Genomic DNA, 24,387 nt, shown 5'->3' on the forward strand with positions numbered 1-24,387 from the left:
AAGATTAAATTACTAAACAATTGTTGTGTTCATACAAATGCATATTGTATATTGCCATTGCCCGTGGGTACAGAAGCCATTAATTGTTCAACAAAAGGCAACCAAACCAACAACACACATGTCTGTTGATATATGACATTAGCAGCCCTGAAATCTAGAACGCAGTCTCTGTATTTTTAGTTAGATAACAAATTATTAACAGATGCTGGGTGCTGAGTCAGCTGAATTTTTCGCAAGTCAGTTAAGGGAGTTAGATTAATACGAAGGTTTCTTATCTGTTTAACAACATTGCACTTTATTTATATTGACTGCATTAGTAGTGCTTAAGCATATACATATATATATATTTATATAGATATTACTGGTATAAATTAGGGTACAAGCTCTCTGGGTTAGCTTGTACTTTTGGGTTTTATTCAACAACTTTCTAAACTAACATTAATCGGTTTTAAATTATGTGGTAGATTAGTTTAATTCCGTTTGTCTGACAAGCGCACCCTATATAAAAACACACAACTCGCAAATAATATACACATCCATACTGTTTTTTTGCTAATAAACAGTCAACTTTCGGTGATCAGTTTCACTTCGCCCCCAGCACAGTGGTACGAGATTCCTTGAAATGCCACATGGAAGTTCTTCAAATTTGAACACAATCCTCATGTCTTTGTTTATACCTTGGGCGTATAAACAAATATGAATCGGCGTCTCCAACTGTTGCCAATCTTATCAAACTCGGGCATACACTTGTCCCACTGTGCGTTTAGTCAATTCAAGTTGATAGTACACATGTGTACATATGTTTTAGCTTCGCCATAAATATCGCCGACTTCTGAGTGTGTGCGTGTCTAAATAAACTACGGCTGACATCATTCCTGTTAACATATTCGCAGTTAAGCTCACTGTATCGCAAGACACAATTTCGTAAAGTGATTAGTTAGTACATCTTGCAGCGCTGGGCTCCTCCTCCGCATCACCCACTGGTTCGGTTCCACTGGCCTGCAAGAGATGAAAGCAGAAATCCGATTTAAATCTTGCCAACAAGATCGTAAATTCCAACCCACCCATTCGAACTGTTCATGCTGATGGATAATTGCTTAATTGCGGATCAGATAGATCATTCGATCGAACAAACAATGGGGTGGGTCTGAGGAAAAGGTGGTGCTCGTTTAAATATTAAATCTATATTATTTTTAGACCATCGGTTTCATATACACTAACTTTTTTCCGAACCTCGTCGGGCGAGGAATTGGAAATTGGAAAAAAATATACCCAAACGTGCCTGGAATAAAGTTTTGTATGTTCGGCATGCGGTTTTTCTGAAATGCGCAATTGACGCCCGCCGGTTCGCCTGAATTTATTTCAACTTTTGCGCTATATAGAGACCTAAGACCGATTTCTATTGCCGTCTGTTTATTTGCATATTCCGCTTTATGGCTCAAGTGAAAAATTCCGAAAAAATTCAAGGTGGAATCGAACGAGAATCGTTGGAGTACAATGCCCAGCAAGATCAACAACTAGTCTCTCACTCTTATCAAGTGATTCCAAAATATGTATCTTTAGAGCCAAATAAACAACTAAACAGCACAGAACAGAACAGAGCAGAGCAGAGCAGCACAGCAATAACTATAAACTCTATATCGCGTCTGTGGGCAGATCTTTTTATAGGCGCCACAATTTGTAGCCAAATGTTGGGCTCTATTATTATAGCATTGTGGATCACCTGGCGGCCTGATAGCGAATATATGCTGCCAACTAATGAAAAGTTTGCCTCCGTAGCATGGCAATGCACAGTTAAGCGATCCGGCCTTATCGGGCGACCTCAGCACATGACCGTGAACGGAGCGGGGGGAATTAATCAAATCGAAAGAAATGCCAAATGGGGCTGGTGCTACCGTATATACCGTATATACATAGGTGCGGTCCTCCACTCCAGAGTTTGGCCACCTCGCAGTGGATGTGGATGCGCCGAATGTGTTGGATTGGCTTCTTGCGTCGATTCTAAATTCGAAACTCAATCATTTATAGGCAACTGACTCATGACAGAAACTTCCGTTGCGAAAAACGTGTAGCCAGAAATGTTAGCCAAATGCTTCTATATGGCGCTCGTGGATTCATTCGTACATATGTACATATGGGCATATATCTTGGATGGTGTGCTCGACAGTATATGGAAACCGCTAAGCAAACAAACAAACAGCCAGGGCGTTATGTAAAGTAAACAATTTGAAGACGAACCCAGGCGAACGGAAGGGCACCAGAAACTGAAGCGTTTTTAATAGGTTTCCCATTTGGAGCGCAGAACGATGATGATACAGTGACAGCTTGGTAAGGCAAATATTGAAAATTTCTATGGACAAATTCGAAGAAGGGCAGTGAGATATAGCCAAAATTATAGTTCCGCAAGCGCAACTAATGTCTATTTTAAAACAAACAACAAGGGAAAGTCTCTAAAAATAAAAATGTCTCAAGCAGCCACGGAAAAACAATTTGTTTCAGACAAATACAAATACGATACTTAAAACAAACAAATGCCGAAAACCAATTGTTTCTAGAAAGTACTTTTCTAAACAAATAGCATTAACGACCAATATTGTTTGACCTTTAGAAAAATGAACATAAAATTTAATAGTGTTGGCACAACTTTCAAGTACTTTTTATTTACTAGAGATTCTGTTTCCGCTGAACACAGAAATTATATTAGATCCAAACTATTAGGAACTTTAGTTTGTTTAGAATTTCGCGACGAAGTCCACCCTCTCGAAGGACTACTGTAATTGGCAATTTCCACCCAAGGCCGAACCGCACCCAAATCCGCAAAACGCTCATTTACGACCCATAACAAAAGTGCACCCGTCATGCGTCTCACCTGCTTGTGCGCCACTCCACTCCGGTTGGAAGTGGAACCCAGCCTGCTGACCTGTTGACCCGTGCCACGCCCCCACCCGCCTACAGGACGTAGTTGCGCAGCTTTTCGGTGGGCAGCGTTCGATTGGCGAACGAGACAATAGCCGCCGCCGGCTGGCTGACGGACAGGTCGCAGAACACATGGCACTGGTTGTCCGTGGAGCTGTGCGACCTCCTGGCCACGAAGGCGAAGATGGTCTTCTTGTCGCTCTCGCCCTCGCTGGTCCACATCTGATTCTCCGGATCGATGGCACAGTGCGAGATAACATCCGCCGTGTAGTGCTTCCGGAAGAACTTCTTGCGCGTGTTGTCCGTGAGCGTGATGCCCTGCGAGGAGACCTTGAAGTGCACCTCCGTGGGCTGCGGCAGGGGTCGCTGGCCATACATCAGCCGGATGGCCTTGCGGATGGCCTCGTTGCCGGTCAGCGATTCCGTGTCGCAGGAGTAGAGCCACAGCACGTTGGTGGCCGCCCCGTGGGCAAGTAGATGCTGCTGGGCGGGTGTAGTGGCCCGCACCGGTGGCACTATATCCCGATCGGGCAGCCGGAGGAGACACGGCAACGCCAGCTGGCTTATGGAATGCTCGAAGACGAGGGCGGACAGTGATGTGAACACCGGCTCGTCATCGCAGCCCTTCAGATGCACTCCGCCCTTCGTCGGCTCGATGAGGAAGTGACGCACCAGCTCCTGCGAACCGGCGGGCGGTTGGGCCACCCTCACCACCAGGCCATAGGAGTCCTTGTACGTGGTAGAGTCCCTAACCAGGAACGTGCCTGGCTGGGCGGCGGCCAGCAGAGCGATGGCATCCTCGCGCGTGAGATTTGGTTTGTACCAGAACTGGGACGAACTCCGGGCGAATTGCACGGAATCGGCGGACACCTCGAGTGGCTGCAGAGCTGGCGGTAGGCCACGACGTGGCCCTGTTTGGTAGATGGACTCCGGGGGCAATTGGGTCGTCGTCGTCAGAGACGCAGATGATGATGACGATGATGCCCCAAAAGGCGTGCGCGGCGTGACCGGAAAGGCGGGCGTTTCTGGCCTGCTGGTGGGACTAGGCGTCATCTGCTGTTGGCCATTGGTATTTGGGTTGCTCACTCTCTTCGTACTGGTGGCATAAATGGGCGAAGCTGGTGCAGCTGCGATGGCTGGTGCTCCTATTGCTGGCAATGGCGAGGTGGACTTGGATGTCGATGTGGATGCGGAGAGATCGCGACGTGTGCGCATGAGTGTCTCCTCCATGTGGTTCTGGCCATAAACGGCGCCCAGTTGCTCCAACGGCTCCAACTGCTGGCGTTTGTGGGTCGTTTCCAAGCTGTTAATTGTGTGATAATTGCGTTCCATGGTCCGCCGATTGACCACACCATCTGGCACATCCTGATCCAGCCGCAGATCCTCGAACTGAATATTCCTCGTCGTATACCGATTGGGTTCGGGCCTTACATCATCCAGGTTCAGATTGAACTCAAAATCGTAGTTGTATTTCGTGGATTTCCCATTCGACGAGGGACTCTTCCGGTAAAGGGTTCCATTACTATCCGTTTTCAGCCCATTGCCGTAGCCATCGCTCGGATAGTACTGCCTCTGGGGCGGAGCGGGTGCCACTCGGGCTCGCTCCCCCGACGACTCCCTGTCCAGATTCCTATATTCATTGTAGACCTTTTCGCGTCGCTCCCGCAGCAGCTGCTCGAAATTATCTCTCACCGGCGTCGGCGTTGCGCTGCTCGACCTGTAGTGGTATGTATTGGCTATGGTGTTGGTATTGGTCGAACTGGTGGGACTAACGCCATTGCCCAGCGTTTTGCGCACCAGCAAAGGGCTCGTCAGCCGTGTTGGTGGCTTTATCATATCGCCAGTACCGACATTATTGCTAGAACTATTTGCATTCACATTCGTATTCGTTGGCCCGAAATCAAAGTCTAGAAAACTATCCGCTCGCGTCGGTGTCGGAGTTTTGCGCAGCGGGGTCGAAGTTTTGGCTATGCCATAGCTAAATGGCAGCGAGTTCTCGCGCGCGTGATAAGGTATTCCATTTCCATTGCCGTTGCCGTTGGCGTTACCAATTCCAATTCCATTTCCATTACCAATTCCACTTATATTCCCATTTCCATTCGCCTGCCCATTGCCATTCACATTATAGTTTTTATAGTAATTATTGTTATTATTGGCCGCGGTGTATTGGTATTGGTATTTGTGGTCGGCGGCAGCAGCGCTTTCTTCGTACGGCGACCGCATTGTTTCGCGAATTCCAAAAGACTGATTCAAAAAAAAGGTCGAGAAGATACAACTCAAACCGTAGAGTCGGCGTTGGCGTTCCGCTCTCTCTCGCGTGGTTGGGCTCCCGCTCTCGCTCACGGCGTTTGTTGGCCAACAAACAGCGAGTCAACCTCCTCAAGTCTGTTTCTGGTTCGCCATGAGTGGGCACAGTGGGCTAGGCCCTAGTAAATTCATCTCGTATCTAATTATAAACTTCTAATTGCTTTGTAAGTGTGGCCAACCTGGCGTATGAGTAATTTTTTGACAGATTTATGACAACAGTGCGTATGAGCAATATTTGTCCTTTTTAGATTTTACAATGGAAAAAATCGTTACGGTGATTGCAATTATATAAAAAAATATATATATATTATTTGTTTTCACTAAATTTTTTCATAAACTGTTAGATTTACATTTTTGGTGGCACCAACAACTATGCCAACCAAATCCAATGATCTTGCGAAAGTGAAAGAACAGCATTATAAATAGAACTGTCATCGGGCATTTAATAATCCCACGCCCACTGTGCCTCCAATGCTCACAAATACACGCCAAAAGGTGTTGGATGCCAAGAGAGATCGCTCCATCAGAGAGTGCACAGAGCGGAGACAGAGAGTTAGAGACTGAGAGAGAGATGCGAGCCGATGAGAGTGGGGCGTCGGTGATGTCATCCCCACTTATTGACGAATACACACGAAGGAGAGCCCCCGCCAAACGCACGAACTAATCAAAACAAGCAATCGAAGCCTATAGAGATTAGGGGCCCCGTAAAGTTCGATCCACGCACGTTGGACGCGAATTTCGATCAAAGAACCCGCACATTGTACTTCCAATTGGAGACCAAACGTGTGCAGCGATCTTATTGGAGTGCAATTGATAACAGCTGTGGGGGATCGCTTCCTCTTCTTCCCCTCACTCTGTCTCTCTCACGTAACAAGCAACCCCAATTGGGGGGCCTTTTGAAAGGGTAATTCGCCGATGGCACCCACTGTAACTGCGGGCACGTTCTTCCATTGAATTCTTGGCGTTTTCATCAATTAAATTGCCTCTTTTTCTTTAAATGAGCTGCATTTGCTTTCCGCTGAGTGAAACAAACGATCATTGTTTATGCCATTTAAATGGGGTTTTCTTTATCAATCAATTGCGGTCTTGTTTCCCAGCAGGTTCAGGTTGCACTTTCCCAATGAACTTTTGTGGCTATTACACATACACCATCAAGCAAGAGGCCACAAGCGTGCACTTGGAAAAAAAGATGATTTAATATACAGATTGTTATTTTTGATACGATACTTATATTAGCTATTGTTGGGATTATTCCACAAAAACTTATTTATCTAGATTTTATTCCTATCTTCTTAAGATATAGTAAGTATGCTAGGACTATTTATAAGTGGTAGCCGAAATATGATTAACAAAATGTACCTATTTCTTTCAGTGCTGCCCATAGAGAAGAAGCTGTCGCATCTTTTTTTGATTTCTCAACATTTTCTTGTAGAAAGTGTCGTGGTGGGCAAAAGAAACAACAACAACAACGTCAACCACAACAAATATAACAACAATGGCTAAGGCAATATCATTGAAACCGCCAACCGCCAAGTGACGTCAGTGGAGCAACAGCAACATGGCATAAAGAAAACAAATCAAAATCAAATACAGCGAAAATATGCGCTTAAAAAAATAAAGTATGAGAAATAACTGCAAAAATGCTCTGCCAATGCCAGCAGAGGTGATCTTCTTCTTCATCTCCTACTTGCCGTCGTTGTTCTTGTTGTTGCTGCTGTTGTTGTTGTTTCAGCATCCAGTTGTGGGTGGCAAATAAACAAGTTGCTCTCTCGCTCGCTCACACGCGTTTGGCATACCCCACCGTCTCTCTTTCGCTCTCCGGTGACCTGTCGCCGCTCTCTTTCGCTGGCCTTAGTGGCGTCCCTAGTTGGCAACTCGTTTACCTTTTTCGTATTTCGAATTTCGAATTTGTTTTTTTTTCGCTTTTTGTCTTGCAGCTTTGCGCTGGCGAACATCTGTTGTTGTTAACTCTTTCTGCCGCAAATCTGTTGAAACAAAGTCATGTGGAATTTTGGTAATGCCAATCAGAGCCATATGCTGTGACAACCGTGGATTGCGGGCCCATGTGGCCATCTAATGTTGGCCAAAACGATGGAAAGCTATCGCATGGACGATTACAGATAGTTTGAGTGTGGTTTTCGGGTGTGCAAGATACGCATTCGATTCAATTGATTCGAATGTCCGAATCATGTGATCGCTTCGCTTCCCACTCGAAAGTTTCCACGTTCAATAAAGTTTGCAGTTGGAGATTGGCCTGTCATCTGCATCTCAAGGGGATCCTTTCCCAGGGCTCAGAAACTCACTTTTGGATCGAAAGCGTTCATGTAATGTGGCTTACACTATTGGGCTTGGTGAAGTTTATAGGCTTGTGATCTCATTGAGTTCTCACTGAATTATTCATTACCTTTGTTCAATAACATTGATTTATATCTATAGTTATGTAGGTTGTGTCATTTCCTGTCACAAGTTTGCGTCTTATTTTTGGCTTTGTTCTAGAACTTGTTTGGGAATTTACTGGCCAATGTGGTTCTGGAACTTCCAGATGCTGATAATTTAGCACAAGCATAAAATGCTGTGTTTCAAATAATGGCACCTTATGCTTTAGTTTATCGAACACCCCCATAAACAAAGGAACACAAAGCCACTTTTTATTGACGTTCATTGAATTTTATTGAAATTTTGCGAGTTAATACAAAACCGAAAATAGAAATTAATGCAATTAACATTAAAAACGCCCGCTCACCGTTACAATGCCACTGAAAAACGTTTGTTTAATACTATGGTTAACTGATTTACAATTACTAGAAGAGTGTCTCGGTTCTTGTCTACAAAAATGTAAAATAATAGTCACATTTAAAATTGCATAAATTCTAGACAAGTGTAGATGTTATAGTATGTCGTACATATTGGTTTTTTTTTACTTTTTTGTTTTGGAGAAATTCTCATGCATAAAATGTTTTTATATTTCATAATCATTCTTCTTTTCATATTTTCTTTTATTTGTTGTTGTTGTAATAATTTGGAATTATGCATTATATGTTTTAAATTTTATTGCATTTTATGTAATTAAATATATATAACGTACATCACAGCAAAACTTTATAATTTTTTTGTTTGTGTTTTTTCTTGGTTTTTTTTTTTGTTTATTTTGTTTTGTTACTATAAATATATTTTTATGATAAGCTTTTGATTTTTGTTAATAGTCTGAAAAATAAAAAACCCGAAGAGACTTGGAAAAAAACTATTCGATGGAAACACGTAGTATTAGTGCGTTAGTTCAGGATAGACGGAGGCTATAAAACGAACTGAATAGCGTGAAAGTATCGAAACTGGATAAAAATAATAAGATTGATTAATGTTTCTTTTCCGCTTAGCTTGGTTGATTGAATTTTTTACATATACTCATACTCGTAAGTAATTATGTCAGTGCACGTATAAAAGGTATTCAATTCATGTATATAATATATTCTATATATAGTTATTTGCTTTTATCATAACGTTCTGTTATTGTGACAAAAAATAAACTTTATTTGGGTTTTCGTTTATCATTCAGTTGATGTTCCTACTAATAAAATTCTAGAAAAGCACAACACCTTTACAATGGTCTTTTGGAAATACCATTCATATATATTAAAAACAAGAAAGAACGCTAAAATCGGGTGATCCGATTACTTGATACCCGGTACTCATTATCCTGCCGAAAATTAATTGCCTACTTTAGGGCGCTTGATGGATCACTCTCAGAAATAACCAACATTTTCATAGAACAGTGAAGACAATCTACTATTGCTACTACATAGATATTGAAAGTATCACCAAAAAGGAAGAAGATAAATATATTTTCCATATTCTAAAACGGACAAACAACGGACATGACGTTAATATATTCTTTTGGAATACCGGGTATAATAAATACACACACGTTTTACACATATACTAGGTATCAAGATTTCAGTAATGCATAGCTTTATTAAGGATTTGAGAACGGGGGAGCTAGGACAGGTTGGCTTTGGGTAGGAAAAGTGCTGCAAACTCTCGCTATAAGCAACGGATGAGCCAATAGATGCGGCTTATGGCCATCCCGATGGGGCTAAACTAATGTTATGTATATCCATTCTCACAAAAAATCAATGCTATCCATAGTATATATATGCTATAAAAAGTTGTTGAGTTAGTTTCAATGGTTTTTAATACGAATGGAGGGCAGGAATCATTTCAATTTACTTGTTCTTCTCATTTCTCGTTTGGTTTAGTTCCACGTTAATTGGTTAATTGTGTATACCGATCGATAGATAGATATAGATAATTATTGTATGGTACTCGTACTTGTACTTGTACATGTATATTGGTAAAAATGTTTTGCTTTTGCTGTCCTTCTCCGGCTTCAAAGGCTAGTGCACGTAGTTCGCTTAAATCGCTTAAATCGCGTATATCAGAGGGAAAATCTCTATGTGTGTATATATGATACTCGTAATGCTCGCATCTGATGCAATTTTAATAGACAAGTCACATTGAAGGAGGTTAAGGTGTGTGTTTGAGTGTGAGTGTGTGTTTGTTAATGCTTTAGAGTGTTTAGAGCTACAGACGTTACAGTTCAAAAGGCAAAAATACTACGGAAGTGGATGGACTGGTCGGTGGGTGGCTGAGGTCACCACCCACGCACGCTGGCCCTGGAAAAGTCTGGTTACGATATTACGATACGTGTTACGATTGTGTTCTCATAGCGATTGCAATATGTTTAATTACGCACACATCTACTACGAATACATTAATAAGCCCACCAATATACATATGTATGTTTGTTTCTATGCCTGTACGCTAAATTCTTATACGTATGGTTGCTTTCCCTCCTGTAAGTGTGTGTTCGTGTGTCTTCGTATGTGTATGTGTGTGTGTATATGCATCTATATATATAGTATATTTGTTGAAACGCTTTTCGTCCTCCGTTCATCTGGTTTAGTCGATTTCAAAGATTGCTTATATGTTTCAAGGTTAGTTGCTTCCGTTTATAGTTACTAATTTTCAAACAGTAGAAACGAACAAAATATATATACGATCTTCTTTTCCCCTCATAGGATATCATTATCATTGTTTTTCTTTGTTTTCATTTTTTTTTGTTTTTTGCTAGTGCAAGAAGAAGAACTTCTTCAGTGGGTTCAGTTCGTACAATTAGTATAAAATGCAATGCACTATATTTATGCTGGTTTTTTATGTAAGTCGTATAAGGGTAAATATAGTACGTTGTTATTAAAAACTAAAAGTAATGGTAGTAAATACAAAATACGTAGAGGAAGCAGTAAATACGCAAGCCTAACTCAAAAGCGTGAAAACACAAGTCCAAGTTACAAATATTTCGCTTTGCTTAAATGTGTATTCTATAATAATATAGAGTTATTCATGGCTATGCGTGTGGACAGCAACAATTCAAGATAAACCATTTTGATTTGGCACCGATACCTCAAAAGTTCCCGAAAAGCCCCTGGGGATTTATAATTCCTGAATGCCCCATAACCATCCGGGTTTTGAGTGATCGCTGCCAAGCATTTGAATACACTATGTTTGTTCGCATATAGTTATTTGAATGGATTATAGGATATATCCTCGAGTTTTAAAGGCAAAGAAATTCTTTATATGAATTTTATGCAAATCTTGGCTTATATACAGACACTTGCTTTACGGCTATTATCGTTCTCCATACACACAAATATATATTCGTATATATATACGCTGTTTAACTATAGTTGAATTCTTGGTGGTACGCATATATGGGTTACTCCTAATTACGGTTACCATTACTCACATACAAACTAATGTCTAAGACAAGCTATTGAAGAGGCGGCGAGTTTCGCGTGGGCGTGGCCGAGGAGCGGAGCGGGTGGATCCATTACTCGTGGCCAGTTGGGCGGGGGCTTACAGCTGAGGAGGAAGCGTCGACGGTTTGGCAGTTGGATTCGTTGCGCGTTACATCAAGTGATGGCGGTGGTGGGAGGTGGCTCCCCCGCCGCTGACCAGCCCTCCACCACACCCGGCAAGCTCCGCCGCCTCGACCACTCATCGCCCGGAAAAGCCAAAGCTGGAGGTGTGTGGAATAGGGTTTCGGGTCTAGGCCGCTTGGCTCTGCTGGGGATTGGCGGTGGCCGCTGCAGCCGCGGACGTTCCCGCCACTCCGGCACTGCCGCCCGACGTGCTGCTCAAAGCAGCCGCAGCTCCGGCCGTTGCCTGCGCCTGTTGCTGCTGGTCGGCGCCGTCGAAGTAGTCGGAGGCATTGCCACGGCAGATTGGGCAGGTGCGATTCGACTGGTGGGCAAATGGAGTATTTTAGATTCATTATTGCATTTTTGAAATATATTGAAGCACTCACCCGCAGCCATTTGTCCACGCACTTGGCGTGGAATTCGTGGGAGCAGGGCAGGACGCGCAGTAGCTGGCGTAGCTCAAAGTCGCACATGCACACCACACAGGATGATTGGTCGCCTGGAGGAAAGATAGTGGGATCAGTAAGTAAGTAATGGACGAGTTGTTGAAACAAATCAATAATTTGTATAGCTATAACTTTAAATTTTGGTATATTAAGCCATCTGTATACATAATTTGAAGTTTGTTCCAAAATAAAAATTTATAGCATACTTTCTCGGGCATTCTTCACACTAAATTACGTATACGCGTTGTTGCCATCGTGGGTGTCTGTTTATCAAAATCAACTTAAGAATTCTTTTGAAACTACAATTTATTTTCTTTTTCTACAATTTATCCTTCATTTGTCAAGCATTTTAAAAATCAAAACTGGTTGCTGGTCCACTGGTCGGATGCGTAATATTCACATATACGTCTGGAAGTTTACCTAACAGCTTTCTGATTTCTGATCTGCAACGAGACCTATTCACTCACCGTTGTGCACCTCCGGATTGAACTTGTAGCTGGGCAACTGATCGATCTCATTGCGGGTAAGTCCCCTCGGCTTGGCCTCACCCAATCGCTCGGCCAGGCTGAGCAGCGCCTCGTAGTTCTCCGTCTCATTGGTGTCGCCAGAGCTCAGATCATGTTGGTTGTAAGGCGACAGCGGGAACATAGCCCTATACACAAGGATAAGCATTTGGTTATTCAATGGACAAAGAGAAACGTGACCAGCAGAACATACAGGAAATTGAGCAAGAAGCCGGGGTTGATGATGCCCGAGGTGGCCTGGATCTGCACAGGAGCTTGGTGGGCGGCGAGTGACTGCGGCGGCAGGACGTGGCGATGTCCATGGTTCGCCGCCCAGAAACGCGGTATGCGGCGGTGGGGCGGGAATGTGCGGCGGTCCGACGAAATGATGATCTGCTGCGGCCCGGCGGACATCTGGGCGCTGGCCTGGGCAGCGACGGCCGCTGCAGCTGCCGCCGTGGAATGTAGATGATGGGTGGCGGCCGCTGCCGCCGCACCGCTCAACGGAGTAATGTGGATGCCCGGCGGCAGCTGGTGAGCATGCGGATGAGCATGTGGATGGGCGTGTGGATGGCCATGAGCTCCTGGCGCTTCAATGGGTCCCAGATTGGCCGTTGCAATGGCCACCACATCCCGCTGCTGCTGCTGGGCGCTCAACGTGGCCTGGGCAATCATTTGCTGGGCTGTGGCAGTGAAGCAGACATTAGATAAGCATTGGATTCTTGAACTCAGTACTCACCCTGAATAAGTGGCTGATGTTGTTGTTGGAGTGGAGGAGCGGCCAGTCCGGGTGGTGGGGCGGCGGGGAAGGGCTGCGTGTAGACACCGTGCAGGTGGCAGGGTGCCAGTCTAGCCTGCGCCGGTATCGGGTACGTGCAGAAGGAGGCCCAGAAGGGCTCCGAGGGACGCAACTGCAGGCTCACGGGCACCTGGTTCAGATTGAGGTCCACCATCAGGGAGGCGGGCTGTGGCGGTGCTGGTGGATAGCCCACCGTTTGCTGGTGACTCGGTGGCTGCGGCGGCGCCTGCACCTGCTGCAGAATGGGACCCACCGAGCTGCTGGAGGTGGCTCCACCAGAGCTACCACCACTGCCGCCCAAATCCCACGGAGAACGCTGGACGTGCGGCGGTGGCACTTGCTGCTGAGGAACGTAGTGGGGCTGTGGCTGATGGTGGTGCATCGGATGGTAGTTGGATGGCGGCTGCTGTTGCTGCTGCTGGGGATGATGAACCTGCTGGCCGTACTGCTGTTGCTGCTGCTGCGTGGAAGTGGCCACATCGCGCAATCGCGGGCGTCGCAGCGGCGGACTTCCCTGCTGCATCTGCAGAGGATTACCGGTTAAGTTAACAAACTTTTGAGAAAAAGACATGTGTGGAAACTCACGTGTGCCATCAGACAACGGTGTTGGGGCTGTGGTCCGTTCTGGGGTCTTCCGGAGATGCGGCGACGCTTGCGCGACGGACTGTCCGAGTTGAGGCCTCCTGGTCCGTTGTTCAGCGACAGCGAAGAGCCGGACAGGCCCGAACCCGAGGGCAGTTCACCCATAAGTCCTGGTCCGCCGGTCGAAGTGGACGCACCGTTGTTGTTTCCATAGGCCATGTGCTGGTAGTGCGATCCATTGCGTCCGTAGCCACCGCCTCCGCTACCTCCTCCGTTGCGCATAAAGTTGTACGAAGAGCCCTCAGCGCGATCCCGATGGTCGGGTCCTCCGTTCTGGTCAGAGTTTCCAAAGTGCTACGGGTGAAGAGAAACGGATTCACAACTTTAAAATATCTCTTCTAACTATACTGTATTCATTCTGATACCCGTATTAGTTAATTCGCTTACGTTATTCAAGTTCCTGTCGTTGTAGTTGCGCTGGTGGTGTCCGGAATTGATGAGGCCGTTCATGGATGAGGACGGGTTGTTCAAGTGATCGGACATATAGCGACGTCCATTGTGGCCATGTCCGTTGTTATTTCCATTTCCGTTGCCGGAGTAGTCCCGCGATAGAGCCGGACACACGCCACGTCGGTAGTTCATATAGTCGGGTGGTCCATTCGCATTTCCATTCACGATTCCATTCCCGATACCCCGGTTGTTGTTGTTGTTATTACCGTTGTTGTTGTTGTTGTAGCCACGTTGGTGATTGTGGCCAAGATTGGGCGAGTTCCCGGGCCCTTGACCCTGGCTGTGGCTATTGATGGTTGCGGATGCGTTATTAATTTGATGTTGTTGTTGTTGGGGCGGCATCGAAGACGCAGACGAAGACGACGACGATGACGAAGACCCATGAGGAATTATATCGGTACAAGAATTTACATTCACAACATCAGTAGGATTACTATTTGTTGTTGGATTGGTTGAATTGAAAGTTGTTGCGTTGATTGAATTTGAATTCGTTCGTGTTAGCGGGAGGGATTGGCGATTAGTCTGTTGCTGTGGGCTATGCAATGGATGGTACTGGTGTGGCGGATGGTACTGGTATCGGTATTGGTATTGGTATTGGTACTGGTTCTGGAACTGGTACTGACTATGATGTGGATTGGGATGATGGTTCTGACTACGTGGCGGTGGGTTATGCTGATTCTGATCGCTAGTACTGGAGTTGGAATTGGAATTAAAACTTGAGTTGGAATTGGAACTGGAATTGGAATGGGATCTATGGCCGAAGGACACTACTCGCTGGGCGGGGGGCGTGGCAGGACCAAGCGTTAGGCACAAACGGGCGGGATTCAGTCTCACCAGGGAAACGGACATGGATCCATAGGTGTGGGATCCCCTACTTCCCGTACACATATCGTAGAAATTGGAATGGGAATTCTGATGCTGGTTAGGATGGACTTGGGGAATACTACGCTGACTACTGGGATTGTTGCTAGCATTGCTGTTTGTATGACCATTGCTGTGTGGGGAGCTGGGGGAGTAGGAATGCGGTGGGTATTGGCGGTAATTGTTTAACTGCTGTGGTGAACTCGAATGCGGGTGGTGGGGTGAGTGCATTTGGGGGTGGTGGGGGTGGTGGGGGTGTTGGGGGTGATGGTGACCTTGGTGGGGGGAATGATTAGTGTGACTGTGGCTCTGAGTGTGACCATTGTTGTTGCTGTTGTTGTGATGATGATGCGCTTTGCTATTGTTATAAATACAAGTTCCGCTAGAATTACTTGTTTGTACATCGCTGGATTTTCGATTTTGAGGATTGCAGTTGCAGTTTTGTTTTAGATAATATGTAATACATATATACGTATATATAGAGAGTATAATATTCGGTTGTACGAGATACAGTTGAAAATTGTTCAATCAAATCAATGCAGTAGCAGTGTGTGGTAGTATTAAACACAACCCATATATAGTTATTTGTATGCATATTACATGTACAGGTAGTAGGTAGTAGTAGTAGTGGTGTATATATGCAGAGTGGTAGCCACACACATACGTTATTTATATAGTTTTTTATTTTGCAGTAGTTTTCGGTTTTTTTTTTTTTGGTTTTATATGAAGAAGAAAGAAAAACGAAAAAGATAAAAATAATATATATGTAAATGGCAAAATGCAATAATTAGATATTAGTTTAATAGATATATATATATATATATAATATCGATATGTACACACATTTAGTATAAAACAAATACGTACGTACTAATTAGTTTCACATCGTTTGCAGAATTTTCTATTTCCTTTTTTTTAGTTCTGCTCTTTTGTTTTGAATGCATTTTAGGTGGAAATTTGGTTAGATTTCTATTTTATTTATTTATTTGTTGCTCGCTTTGTTTTTATGCACACTACGCTTACCAAAAATCGAAATGGAAACGGAAATCAAAACAACGAAACGCCAATCGCACACTGTTCTTCACACTATTCAAATTTAACGTAACGGCAAAAAGGCAACTGTAACGTAATAGGCCGTTCTCACTAGCTAAACACGAGAGAAATACATTGGATACGTATATATATATTTGAGAGAGATAGAGAGAGAAAGTGCTGGTCATGCTCCAAAACTATATGAAAGAGAACGTAAACCGAAAACGTAAATAAACTGGTACAAAAACAACTCGTACGTAAGCTTGAGCTTTTCTTCAGCCTGTGAAAAAGCTATTACGAATTACTGTTATGTTTGTTATTTTTTGCGGGGTGGGAACGGATACGGAAATGGAACAGAACGAGATCCAAGAGATTGTGATCGAGCTGGGCACACACCATAAAGTATTTCTTATGCCTATGTATAGTTACTTATGTACACGCACAGCAAGAGAGTGGGGGAAAAGGGGCGTTTCTAAGCGCCGAACGTTTTAGTTTAATCGTAACGTATGTAAGCCGGTGTCAGCGTAACGTAGTAACTCTTACGGTCTAGATGCAAAAGCTGCAATTGCAACTGGCTAAAGAACAACTAATGTACGTACAGCTGTGTTTTGGATAAAAGCAGTGAGCAACTCGTTAGAAAAGAAAAATAAATATGTAAGAACTTTAAAAACCTTAAAAAAGATTTGAAAACATAAAATTTACAAGTGACATTTAAACTGTATGCCACAAACAGAAACTTTTGAAACTAAGATTGAAAATAGTATATTTGCTAAAAGTGCTTCTTTTTTCCACTACTATTATTTAAACACAGCTGTATTGCAGGTAGACGACAAATCAAAGAAAAGTACTTGATAAACAGAGTGTGACAATGACCATACAATGCTGTACTTGTTATTGTTATTATTATTATTGTGGCTCGCTTAAAGTTACACACACACACAAACAGTCAGTAATAGAAGAGAGTAGAAAGAGAGAATTATAGAGAGAGAGCAAGGAGTAAATCAAAAGGAGAAGGATATGCTCGAGCTTTTTAAAAAGAGTTGATTTAACAGTTGTTTTTCGGTAATTTGTCGGTTTTCATTGTTAAATTGAGTTAACTTTTGGTTTTTTTTTTTTTGGATTTTCTATGAGGTTGGTTTGTCAAACATTCTAAGCCGCAGTGTGCAAAATGCAAATAAATAAGTAAAACATTAAGCTGAGTTTGTTGATCATTTGCAAAACTCGACTCGGTTCGCCTCGACCTACGCAAAGTTAAGCAAAATACATCAATCAATAGTCGTCAATATACTTAGCTATCAATCAAGAAACTCAACTAAAATGCATCATTCATAAAATGTCGAAATCGAAAAAAATTACAACTAGTTACGGTACGGTTTGGATAAAGAGGAAATTTTGTAACTAAATTCATACTTGGCTTGCACTTTTCACGGTTGCATTTCACATATTTATCATCGCATTTATGTTTGTTCTTGGTTTTTGCTGTTTTTTGTTTTAATAATAATTTAACGAATAGCATAAAACGTGAAGCGACACTATTGCGCAGAACGAAAGTAAGGTAATCAAAATTCAATAAAACCGTATTTCAAATCAAAATGTTGTGGGTGGGGTTAGGTCTTGAAATTGGGAGCAGGTAAAAAATTCGATCTGATGGTTTAGAAGTGTATATATATTTGGCTAACTTGAAAGTATCAGTTCATCTTAGGGGATCTTTGCCTGCAGGAATAACAAAGTCTGATTGACATGTTACAGTGGAAGCCTGCAAATCTTTTGTTACTCTCCTTTTTTGAAACAATCTTGACCTTCATCTTTTTATTGATAGTATAAAATTCGCTTTATATATAAAAACGTTTTAAAGTCAACTTTTGATGGCCATGCAAAATAAATTTCTAATAGAAACAACTTTAGGAGCTTGGACTGAATGTAACTCTAATATCCACTTGAATATACATAGATAGTCCTGTTTCGAGGCTGCATGAAAAGCACTTACCCACCCAACTATTTAATTGTTAATTCCTTACAAACGTCGTCTGCCGATGGCTCCACCGTGAAGTTTCCTTGACCAATCAATTAGAACTCACTTAAGTCTACTGCTGATTCCTGCTCTAAAGAGTTGAAAGCCCATAAACTAAGGTAATGGTAGTAATTGCCAGCTAGACTACCCACACAGTAAGGAGTCAGGGGGAGAGAGATGGAGGATGGCGTTTAAGGTAGGTCCTTGGGGATGTACTGAATGGGCCAGAGAGTGACGGAGAGAGGGAGAGAGAGAGAGAGAGAGAGAGAGAGAGAGGGAGATAGCATGCTGGTAAGTACTTAAGTCCGTTAGACGCGCTTTACTCAAAATGAAGAAGAAGCGTTGGGGACAAAGAAACGACTACGAAACGAAAAAGAAATTGCTACGTAATAAGTTTGGTTCGCCATTTTCAAGTGCTTTTCATGCATTTTCTTAGGGAACTGAACTTTTTGATTGGTCTTAAGTCTATGAAACATTGAACGTTCTTCAAGTTATTACAAGTTATTATGGAAATTAAGAGTTTCTGATTCGATTAATACGCATACGGTATCTTCTACGCAACTTCACACTGCTCAAATTTCGGGTATGGTAATAAAAGCGGTTAAAAAATGTACATACGATAGGTATAGGTAAACCATTAAGTAAATTCAAATCAAAACTCAGTTCTTGCTGGATAGTATAATGTGGGTGTGGGTATGTGTAGTTTCTCATGTCAATGCTGGGATAGTTACAACGTTAATTAGTATATATATGGTATGGCATGGTAACTGAGTGGGTTAGGAGGTGGTTTTGGGGTGCCAATTTCGACGAGGAACAAAACACAAAATGTACAGTACGCAAGAGAACGCAATAGAGTTACAAATGATCGAGAAGTATAACGTATAACACTAATTCCATTATGTGTCGCCATCAAGTTGGCGAGGCAAGCTTTTTTTTGTTGTTTAGTGCTTCGAAAATTCAACGGTTAGGACCAATTCAAAATGTTTTTGGTTGCACTACTGAACGCGACATTAATTACAAAATTCTCCCTTTAGCCTAAAAGCGATTTTCGGTTCTTGTTTTTTTCTTTTTTTTCAGTTCAGGTGTAATAGAGATAGAGATAGAAAGTAGATAAACTGTTCTAGTCGTGGGGGGAAGTTACAAGGATATGTCTTGTTAATTATGGATGGATTTTCATTTGGGAATTTCGGGAGCGGTTCGGATTGGACGGGGGGTACGTTTCAAATTCGCTTTTCATTTCAATGTCACTTAAGGCTAACATAGAGCTCGATTCCAGAGGAGGATCTCGAGTGAGTAGGTGGAAATGGTTCGGAAACACAAGCGGCTCTCGGCTCTTACCAATTTGGGTTTCCATCTTTGTTATTGACATTGTTGCTGTTGTTGTTGTTGATGTTGCCACCGTTGTTGTTGTTGTTATTATTGTTGTTGTTGATGTTGCCACCGTTGTTGTTATTATTGTTGTTGTTGTTGCCGTTGCCACCATTCAAATTTACGTTGCACCAAGGACTGTTGCCCAGCCACAGGTTGTTGTTGTTGCTGTTGCCGGAACGCTGCTGCCCCTGTTGCTGCTGCTGTTGTTGTTGCTGCTGCTGCTGCTGGGCGTGCGGGTGCGTATGTGGGTGTGGCGAGTAGAGCATGCGGCCGCCCAGACCGCCCCCACCGCCGCGTTGCGAGCGGACCGATGAGGAATTGCGGGAAAAGGGCCGACGGCTGCTGCCCCCATGATTGTTGCCGTTGTTGTTGTTGTTGCCGCCGGTGGCATTCGAGTTCAGCATAATGCTGCAGATGCTGCTGCCGCACTGTTGTTGTTGTGGTTATTGCTGCTGCTGCTGTTGCTATTCGACTTTCGACTGGGCGAGAGCTTTCTTTGGACTTTTCTCGTAATCACACAGCTGCGGGGCGGGAGTAAAAACGAGAAGGAAACGAGACGATTTGCTTATAAAGTGGCCGCTTGAACACTTAACTAGGCAGCCCCGTTCCGTTTGCAATCTGAATACGATTGGGACCATCCAAAACTGATGAAAATTTAAACTTTTTTATCACAATTACTCGTGACTCAAGACTAGGAATGCAAGCATTAAGGTATGATACCATTTGTTCTAAAAGAGCCAACACTTTTTTGGACCGAATCACTCAACAAAATTTACTTTACTTCCGCGAATTCTTGAGCATATGAAATATCATATCAGAAATCTAGTGCAAGATGGCTATTACTATTAGCTGATATTTGCAAGTCATTCGGAAAGACAATGATTTTGCATTTCATTCAAAAAGTAGAATTCGTTCCAGTTCGTGATGCCACCAACTCAGATTATAATCGAAAACGGAAAAAGGTCTTGTACGCTCTAGATGTTTGTGGATTTTAATTGGTGGTATTTGATATTACATTTTGGTGTTTTTTTATTATTATTTGTTTAGGAAGAAGTATTCTAAGCCGGACCCGCGCTCCAGAACAGAAAGCAAACAACCAACAAGCCAACATGCTCAATAACAAAACATTTATGGTTTCTCTAGTAGGCAAAATACTTACTTAGGCAAGGATAATAAAATATTTATATATGTGTATATATTGATATGTATATATACGTGTGGGTGTGTTTTTATGTGTGGATATATGTAAATATTTATTGTAATCGTAATAAATAAAACAGCAACAATTTTTCAGTTTGTTTAAACAGTGTAGCTTTAATAGGTTGTCAATTATATGGAACTGAGATGAGATACGTGCGTGGTTAGTTTTTCAACTATAGGTATAAGTACGATATAAATGTATATAAAGTCATGTATTTGGGGGTATGTGAAAAAGCTGCCGATACAGATACGGATACGATATATATAGATATAGATATGTATATAAAGTTAACAGTTACGGGTACATAGGTAGTACATATGTATGTGTATATGTGAGCTAACTCCGCCGACTCCGTTCGCCCATGATAATAAGTGGTAACGACAAATTTTACACTTCCAGCGTTTCCATTTTCAGTTGTTAAACACGATAACCCATCGTTAAGCCGCCCCTCGCATATATACATACATATTTATCTCTAGATGTGTGTGTTTTACATGAATGTGTCAACTGAACAAAAACAATATTAGTGGTTTCTGTTTTTGGGTATCGGTTTCGGTTTAGGTTTAGGTTTCGGTTTCTGTTTTGCTATCGGCTTCGGATTGGATGGATATGTATGGATCGAGGTTGAGGGGCGGATGACTGATTACAAACTTATCACTTATCGCCCGGCGGGCAGTTAGTACAATCGAAAGATTCCAGATCAAGAGAGCGACAGATAAAGAGGGTTACACTTAACGTACATAGGCCGTGTGTTGTGGTTGTGTGTGTGTGTGTGTGCTCTATAAGTAGGTAATATAAATACTAGGCGTAAAATAGAAAACGAACATGTGCAAAGTAAAACAAACAGTGTGACAAAGTCGTGTTGTCGTATATAGTATATAGCATAAATGGATGGGTTAGATCGATCGTATTTGGAACCATTAGGAGAACAAAGGACAATTACAAATAATTACAACATGTCTAATCGTACTTTGTACTTCTTTTCAGTTTTCAGTCTTTGATAGTATGTTTAACAGGTTTACAAAAAAAAAAAAAGTAAAGCTTACAAACTAAAGCCGTTTGGTTTGCCAGTGGCGGTAGACCGTTGATAGGTTGGTTGGTTGATTGGCACAGGATGGCTGATAGGTTGGTTGGTATTGTAGGCAGTTCGAGGATTAAACGTTTAAGACTTGCGCTGAGATTCAGGTGTGCAGTTTGCATTTTGCATATTGCAGTTTGCAGATTACATTTGCATTTGCGCTTGCGGTAGTTGGTCAGTGAGTTTGAGATACAGATACGGATACGGCCAGATACAAAAGTGTCAACGGCACGACACGGCACGGCAACGCAAGGGGCAGATGGCAGTCTTATGTGGTACATACGGGCATGTATTTAGTATACACTTTCGGTTTAGTTGCTTTCGGTATCAGTATCGCTATTTATTGGTTTTTACATGTGGCTATATACGAGAGTCAATAGGGAAAACACTTGATGATCGGTATTCGTTTGAGAGACGTGTGTGTTAAAGAAGCGGGGCACGTCTGGCCGCGGCCGTTAACAATGCAAATTTACCACCAAAACCAGCAATAAAATATTGTATGTATGCTAAAACAAAGAAAATAAAAGTAAAAGAAAACATTGCTATTACATTCAGTTGAGAAACTAATTACTTGGGTTTGTTTAGTTTGGTTAGCAATAAATGTATGTATATGTGGGATAATATTAAAATATAGATCTATATATATATAAAGCCCGGTTTTAATTGCGGCCAATGAGTATTAATGCCAATGTAATGCAAATTAGACGTAAAAAATAGGCAGGCAGTACAATATACAAATGCTTGTTTATCATAACGATAATGGTTGTAATTGTGGTTCAATATACAGTTGCAGTTAAAATAATAGTGCTGTAAACTATTTTTGGTTTGTAGTCTCTGAGAAATGGTTACTTGTATATGTTGAAGTGGAGTAAAGTTTCTTCTAAGAATAAGGTTAGTGTTGCTTAAAACAGTCATTTTAGTACAAATATTTTATATCTTTTCGAATGAAAACGAAATATATGTCAAAATAATTGAATTCTATAATATGTAGCCCAAAGATGTCAAAACTCTGCCTTGCAACCACATTTTAGAGCCTCCGAAAGTATGCTGCAATATATTCTTAGCATAAGAAGGCTATCTTCCGCTTTTCATAGCATACATTTCGACGCCTTTAAAGTGGTTTCAAAACTCTACAAATTTCGAAAGCACCCCCTTTGTATAACGACTGTGTCACGGCATAAAGACCCTCTTTAATCAGGGTATTTGGGGTAAATGTTATTATACAGATAAGATAAGTGCATTTCTAAACATAGATTATAAGACTTAATGGAGCGATAACATAGCGATTTATATAAAGAGCGACCTCTTTGGTGCTCCCCTTCAACATGGTAAATAGACTACATTTCCGTAATTTAACTATTATTTTGACCACAACTGTGTGTGTGTGTGCATGGCCCAGGGCGGCGCTCCAACTCCCGAACTCCGATTGAAAAGCTATATAGCAACGGCTACTTCTATGCATACTTGGGCAGGGTCGGTGTTCGAGTTGGGGTCACACTACGCCCTCTCAAAATTAAAACAATAAATTATAAAAAATATACGCATATACACACAAGCAAGCAGACATCAAAATATTCGCTTTTCCCATGGAGTCCGGACCCCAACACTCATACACACACACACTGATGCACAAAGAAACGAGAGCGGCACTGAGAGGCAAAGAGAGCGCGTGAGAGGACCCACCTAGCTGTGCATATGTGTGTGTGGGTGCTCCTCTTGTTGTTGCTATTGCGTAGTCATGGCAGTCAACTTCATCCAATGCTCTTTTTTTTCGTTTTTCTTAGTTTCGTTTTCTTTACACACATTGATTATATGAATATATGGATATGTATACCAACGAAACGCTTGTTGGCTAGCTGGTTTTTGGCAATTACGATGCGCTGTGGCGTTTCAAAACACGATGATGGGGCTAAAAATTGTGCCTTTGTGGTATAGACACGGGTTAATTTGCATTGGCTGCTGCCCCAGCATAACTGCACTTTGCACTCACACACACTCACACACCGAGATATGGTTTTATAAGCATAGCATTCGGGGAGGGGTATTGATATAAGTATTGAGTTATAAGCGGAGTATTCCGAATAATTAGAATAATAATACTACACACCAGACGCGGAGCTCCCGACTCGACGGCAGACAAAGACGCAGTGTGGTAAAATGTGCCCAGACCAGACGGGGCGCTCCTCTCTCCCTCTCACGCTCTCGCTCACTCTCTTTTCCGCTGCGAGTGTAGATATATGGATGGAAAATCGAAACTCTGTGGCTGTGGCCAGCCCCCCGCCCCATCTAGCTATCTCCCTTGCTCGCACGGACAAAATCAACACAAGTTCACACACATACAGGCACACGGATGTGAACTCACAATGACAACCACTTCGTCACCAGCAGATAAAAAAAGTGCTGGCCTTAAAACAATTGCGTTTTATGTAATTCCACTACATACGTACGTTACGAAAACAAGCACTATTCATATTACACGGTATACAATATTACTTGGTATCGAGTCCAGATTGCTGGGCAGAAAAAGTATCTTTAATTTTTACGCTTTATGGGAGTTTACCTTGGGTTCGACCTGACAAAGAGTGTGGCCGCGGCGAGACTGTGGGAAATTACCATGTGCTGTCTGTTATATTAATTCCAAATATACCAGAAATAATCCGAAAACATTTGTATGCTAGAATTTTAAATGTAAACTTATTTTTAGCTGACAATGATTAAAAATATTAACAAAGCAGTTATTTAATAGCAGAAATGAACCACTTTATTTTGTCAGTAATAACAGTAGGAAATTTTTT

The 24,387-nt window shown here is 42.4% G+C and overlaps 2 protein-coding genes across 8 annotated transcripts; both read right to left on the reverse strand.

Moving 5' to 3' along the window:
• Positions 1 to 271: 271 nt before the first annotated feature.
• On the reverse strand, positions 272 to 5,150 carry LOC122619013 (tensin). The gene is made up of 2 exons (XM_043795677.1): positions 2,870 to 5,150; positions 272 to 999 (listed from the first exon to the last, which is right to left on the reverse strand). Exon 1 carries the CDS (start codon positions 5,137 to 5,139, stop codon positions 2,950 to 2,952), a length of 2,190 nt encoding a protein of 729 aa, XP_043651612.1. The 5' UTR covers positions 5,140 to 5,150; the 3' UTR covers positions 272 to 999; positions 2,870 to 2,949.
• Positions 5,151 to 8,345: 3,195 nt separating this feature from the next.
• LOC122622578 (transcription factor mef2A) lies at positions 8,346 to 24,186 on the reverse strand. Of its 7 annotated transcripts, none has more exons than XM_043801145.1 (10): positions 24,153 to 24,186; positions 21,561 to 22,098; positions 19,281 to 19,834; positions 13,976 to 14,324; positions 13,532 to 13,882; positions 12,887 to 13,469; positions 12,362 to 12,830; positions 12,112 to 12,296; positions 11,585 to 11,697; positions 8,346 to 11,520 (listed from the first exon to the last, which is right to left on the reverse strand). In XM_043801145.1, exons 3-10 carry the CDS (start codon positions 19,715 to 19,717, stop codon positions 11,326 to 11,328), a joined length of 2,682 nt encoding a protein of 893 aa, XP_043657080.1. In that variant the 5' UTR covers positions 19,718 to 19,834; positions 21,561 to 22,098; positions 24,153 to 24,186; the 3' UTR covers positions 8,346 to 11,325. The 7 variants fall into 7 exon arrangements, with proteins under 7 accessions (XP_043657080.1, XP_043657074.1, XP_043657075.1 ...); XM_043801139.1 differs by having other exon boundaries at positions 13,976 to 15,305; XM_043801140.1 differs by lacking the exon at positions 24,153 to 24,186 and adding an exon at positions 24,040 to 24,149 and having other exon boundaries at positions 13,976 to 15,305.
• Between the last annotated feature and the right edge of the window lie 201 nt (positions 24,187 to 24,387).

Source organism: Drosophila teissieri, chromosome 3R (genome assembly GCF_016746235.2).
Source record: "Drosophila teissieri strain GT53w chromosome 3R, Prin_Dtei_1.1, whole genome shotgun sequence".
NCBI classification, from domain to species: Eukaryota; Metazoa; Arthropoda; class Insecta; order Diptera; family Drosophilidae; genus Drosophila; species Drosophila teissieri.

Coding starts and splice junctions, on each gene's coding strand:
- LOC122622578 (XM_043801139.1), bottom strand. CDS start 19,717: ATGCTGAACTCGAATGCCACCGGCGGCAACAACAACAACAACGGCAAC. Junction 13,883..13,975: donor ACGACAGGAACTTGAATAAC/GTAAGCGAATTA, acceptor CTTCACCCGTAG/CACTTTGGAAACTCTGACCA. Junction 11,521..11,584: donor GCGTGGACAAATGGCTGCGG/GTGAGTGCTTCA, acceptor TTTGCCCACCAG/TCGAATCGCACCTGCCCAAT.
- LOC122619013 (XM_043795677.1), bottom strand. CDS start 5,139: ATGCGGTCGCCGTACGAAGAAAGCGCTGCTGCCGCCGACCACAAATAC.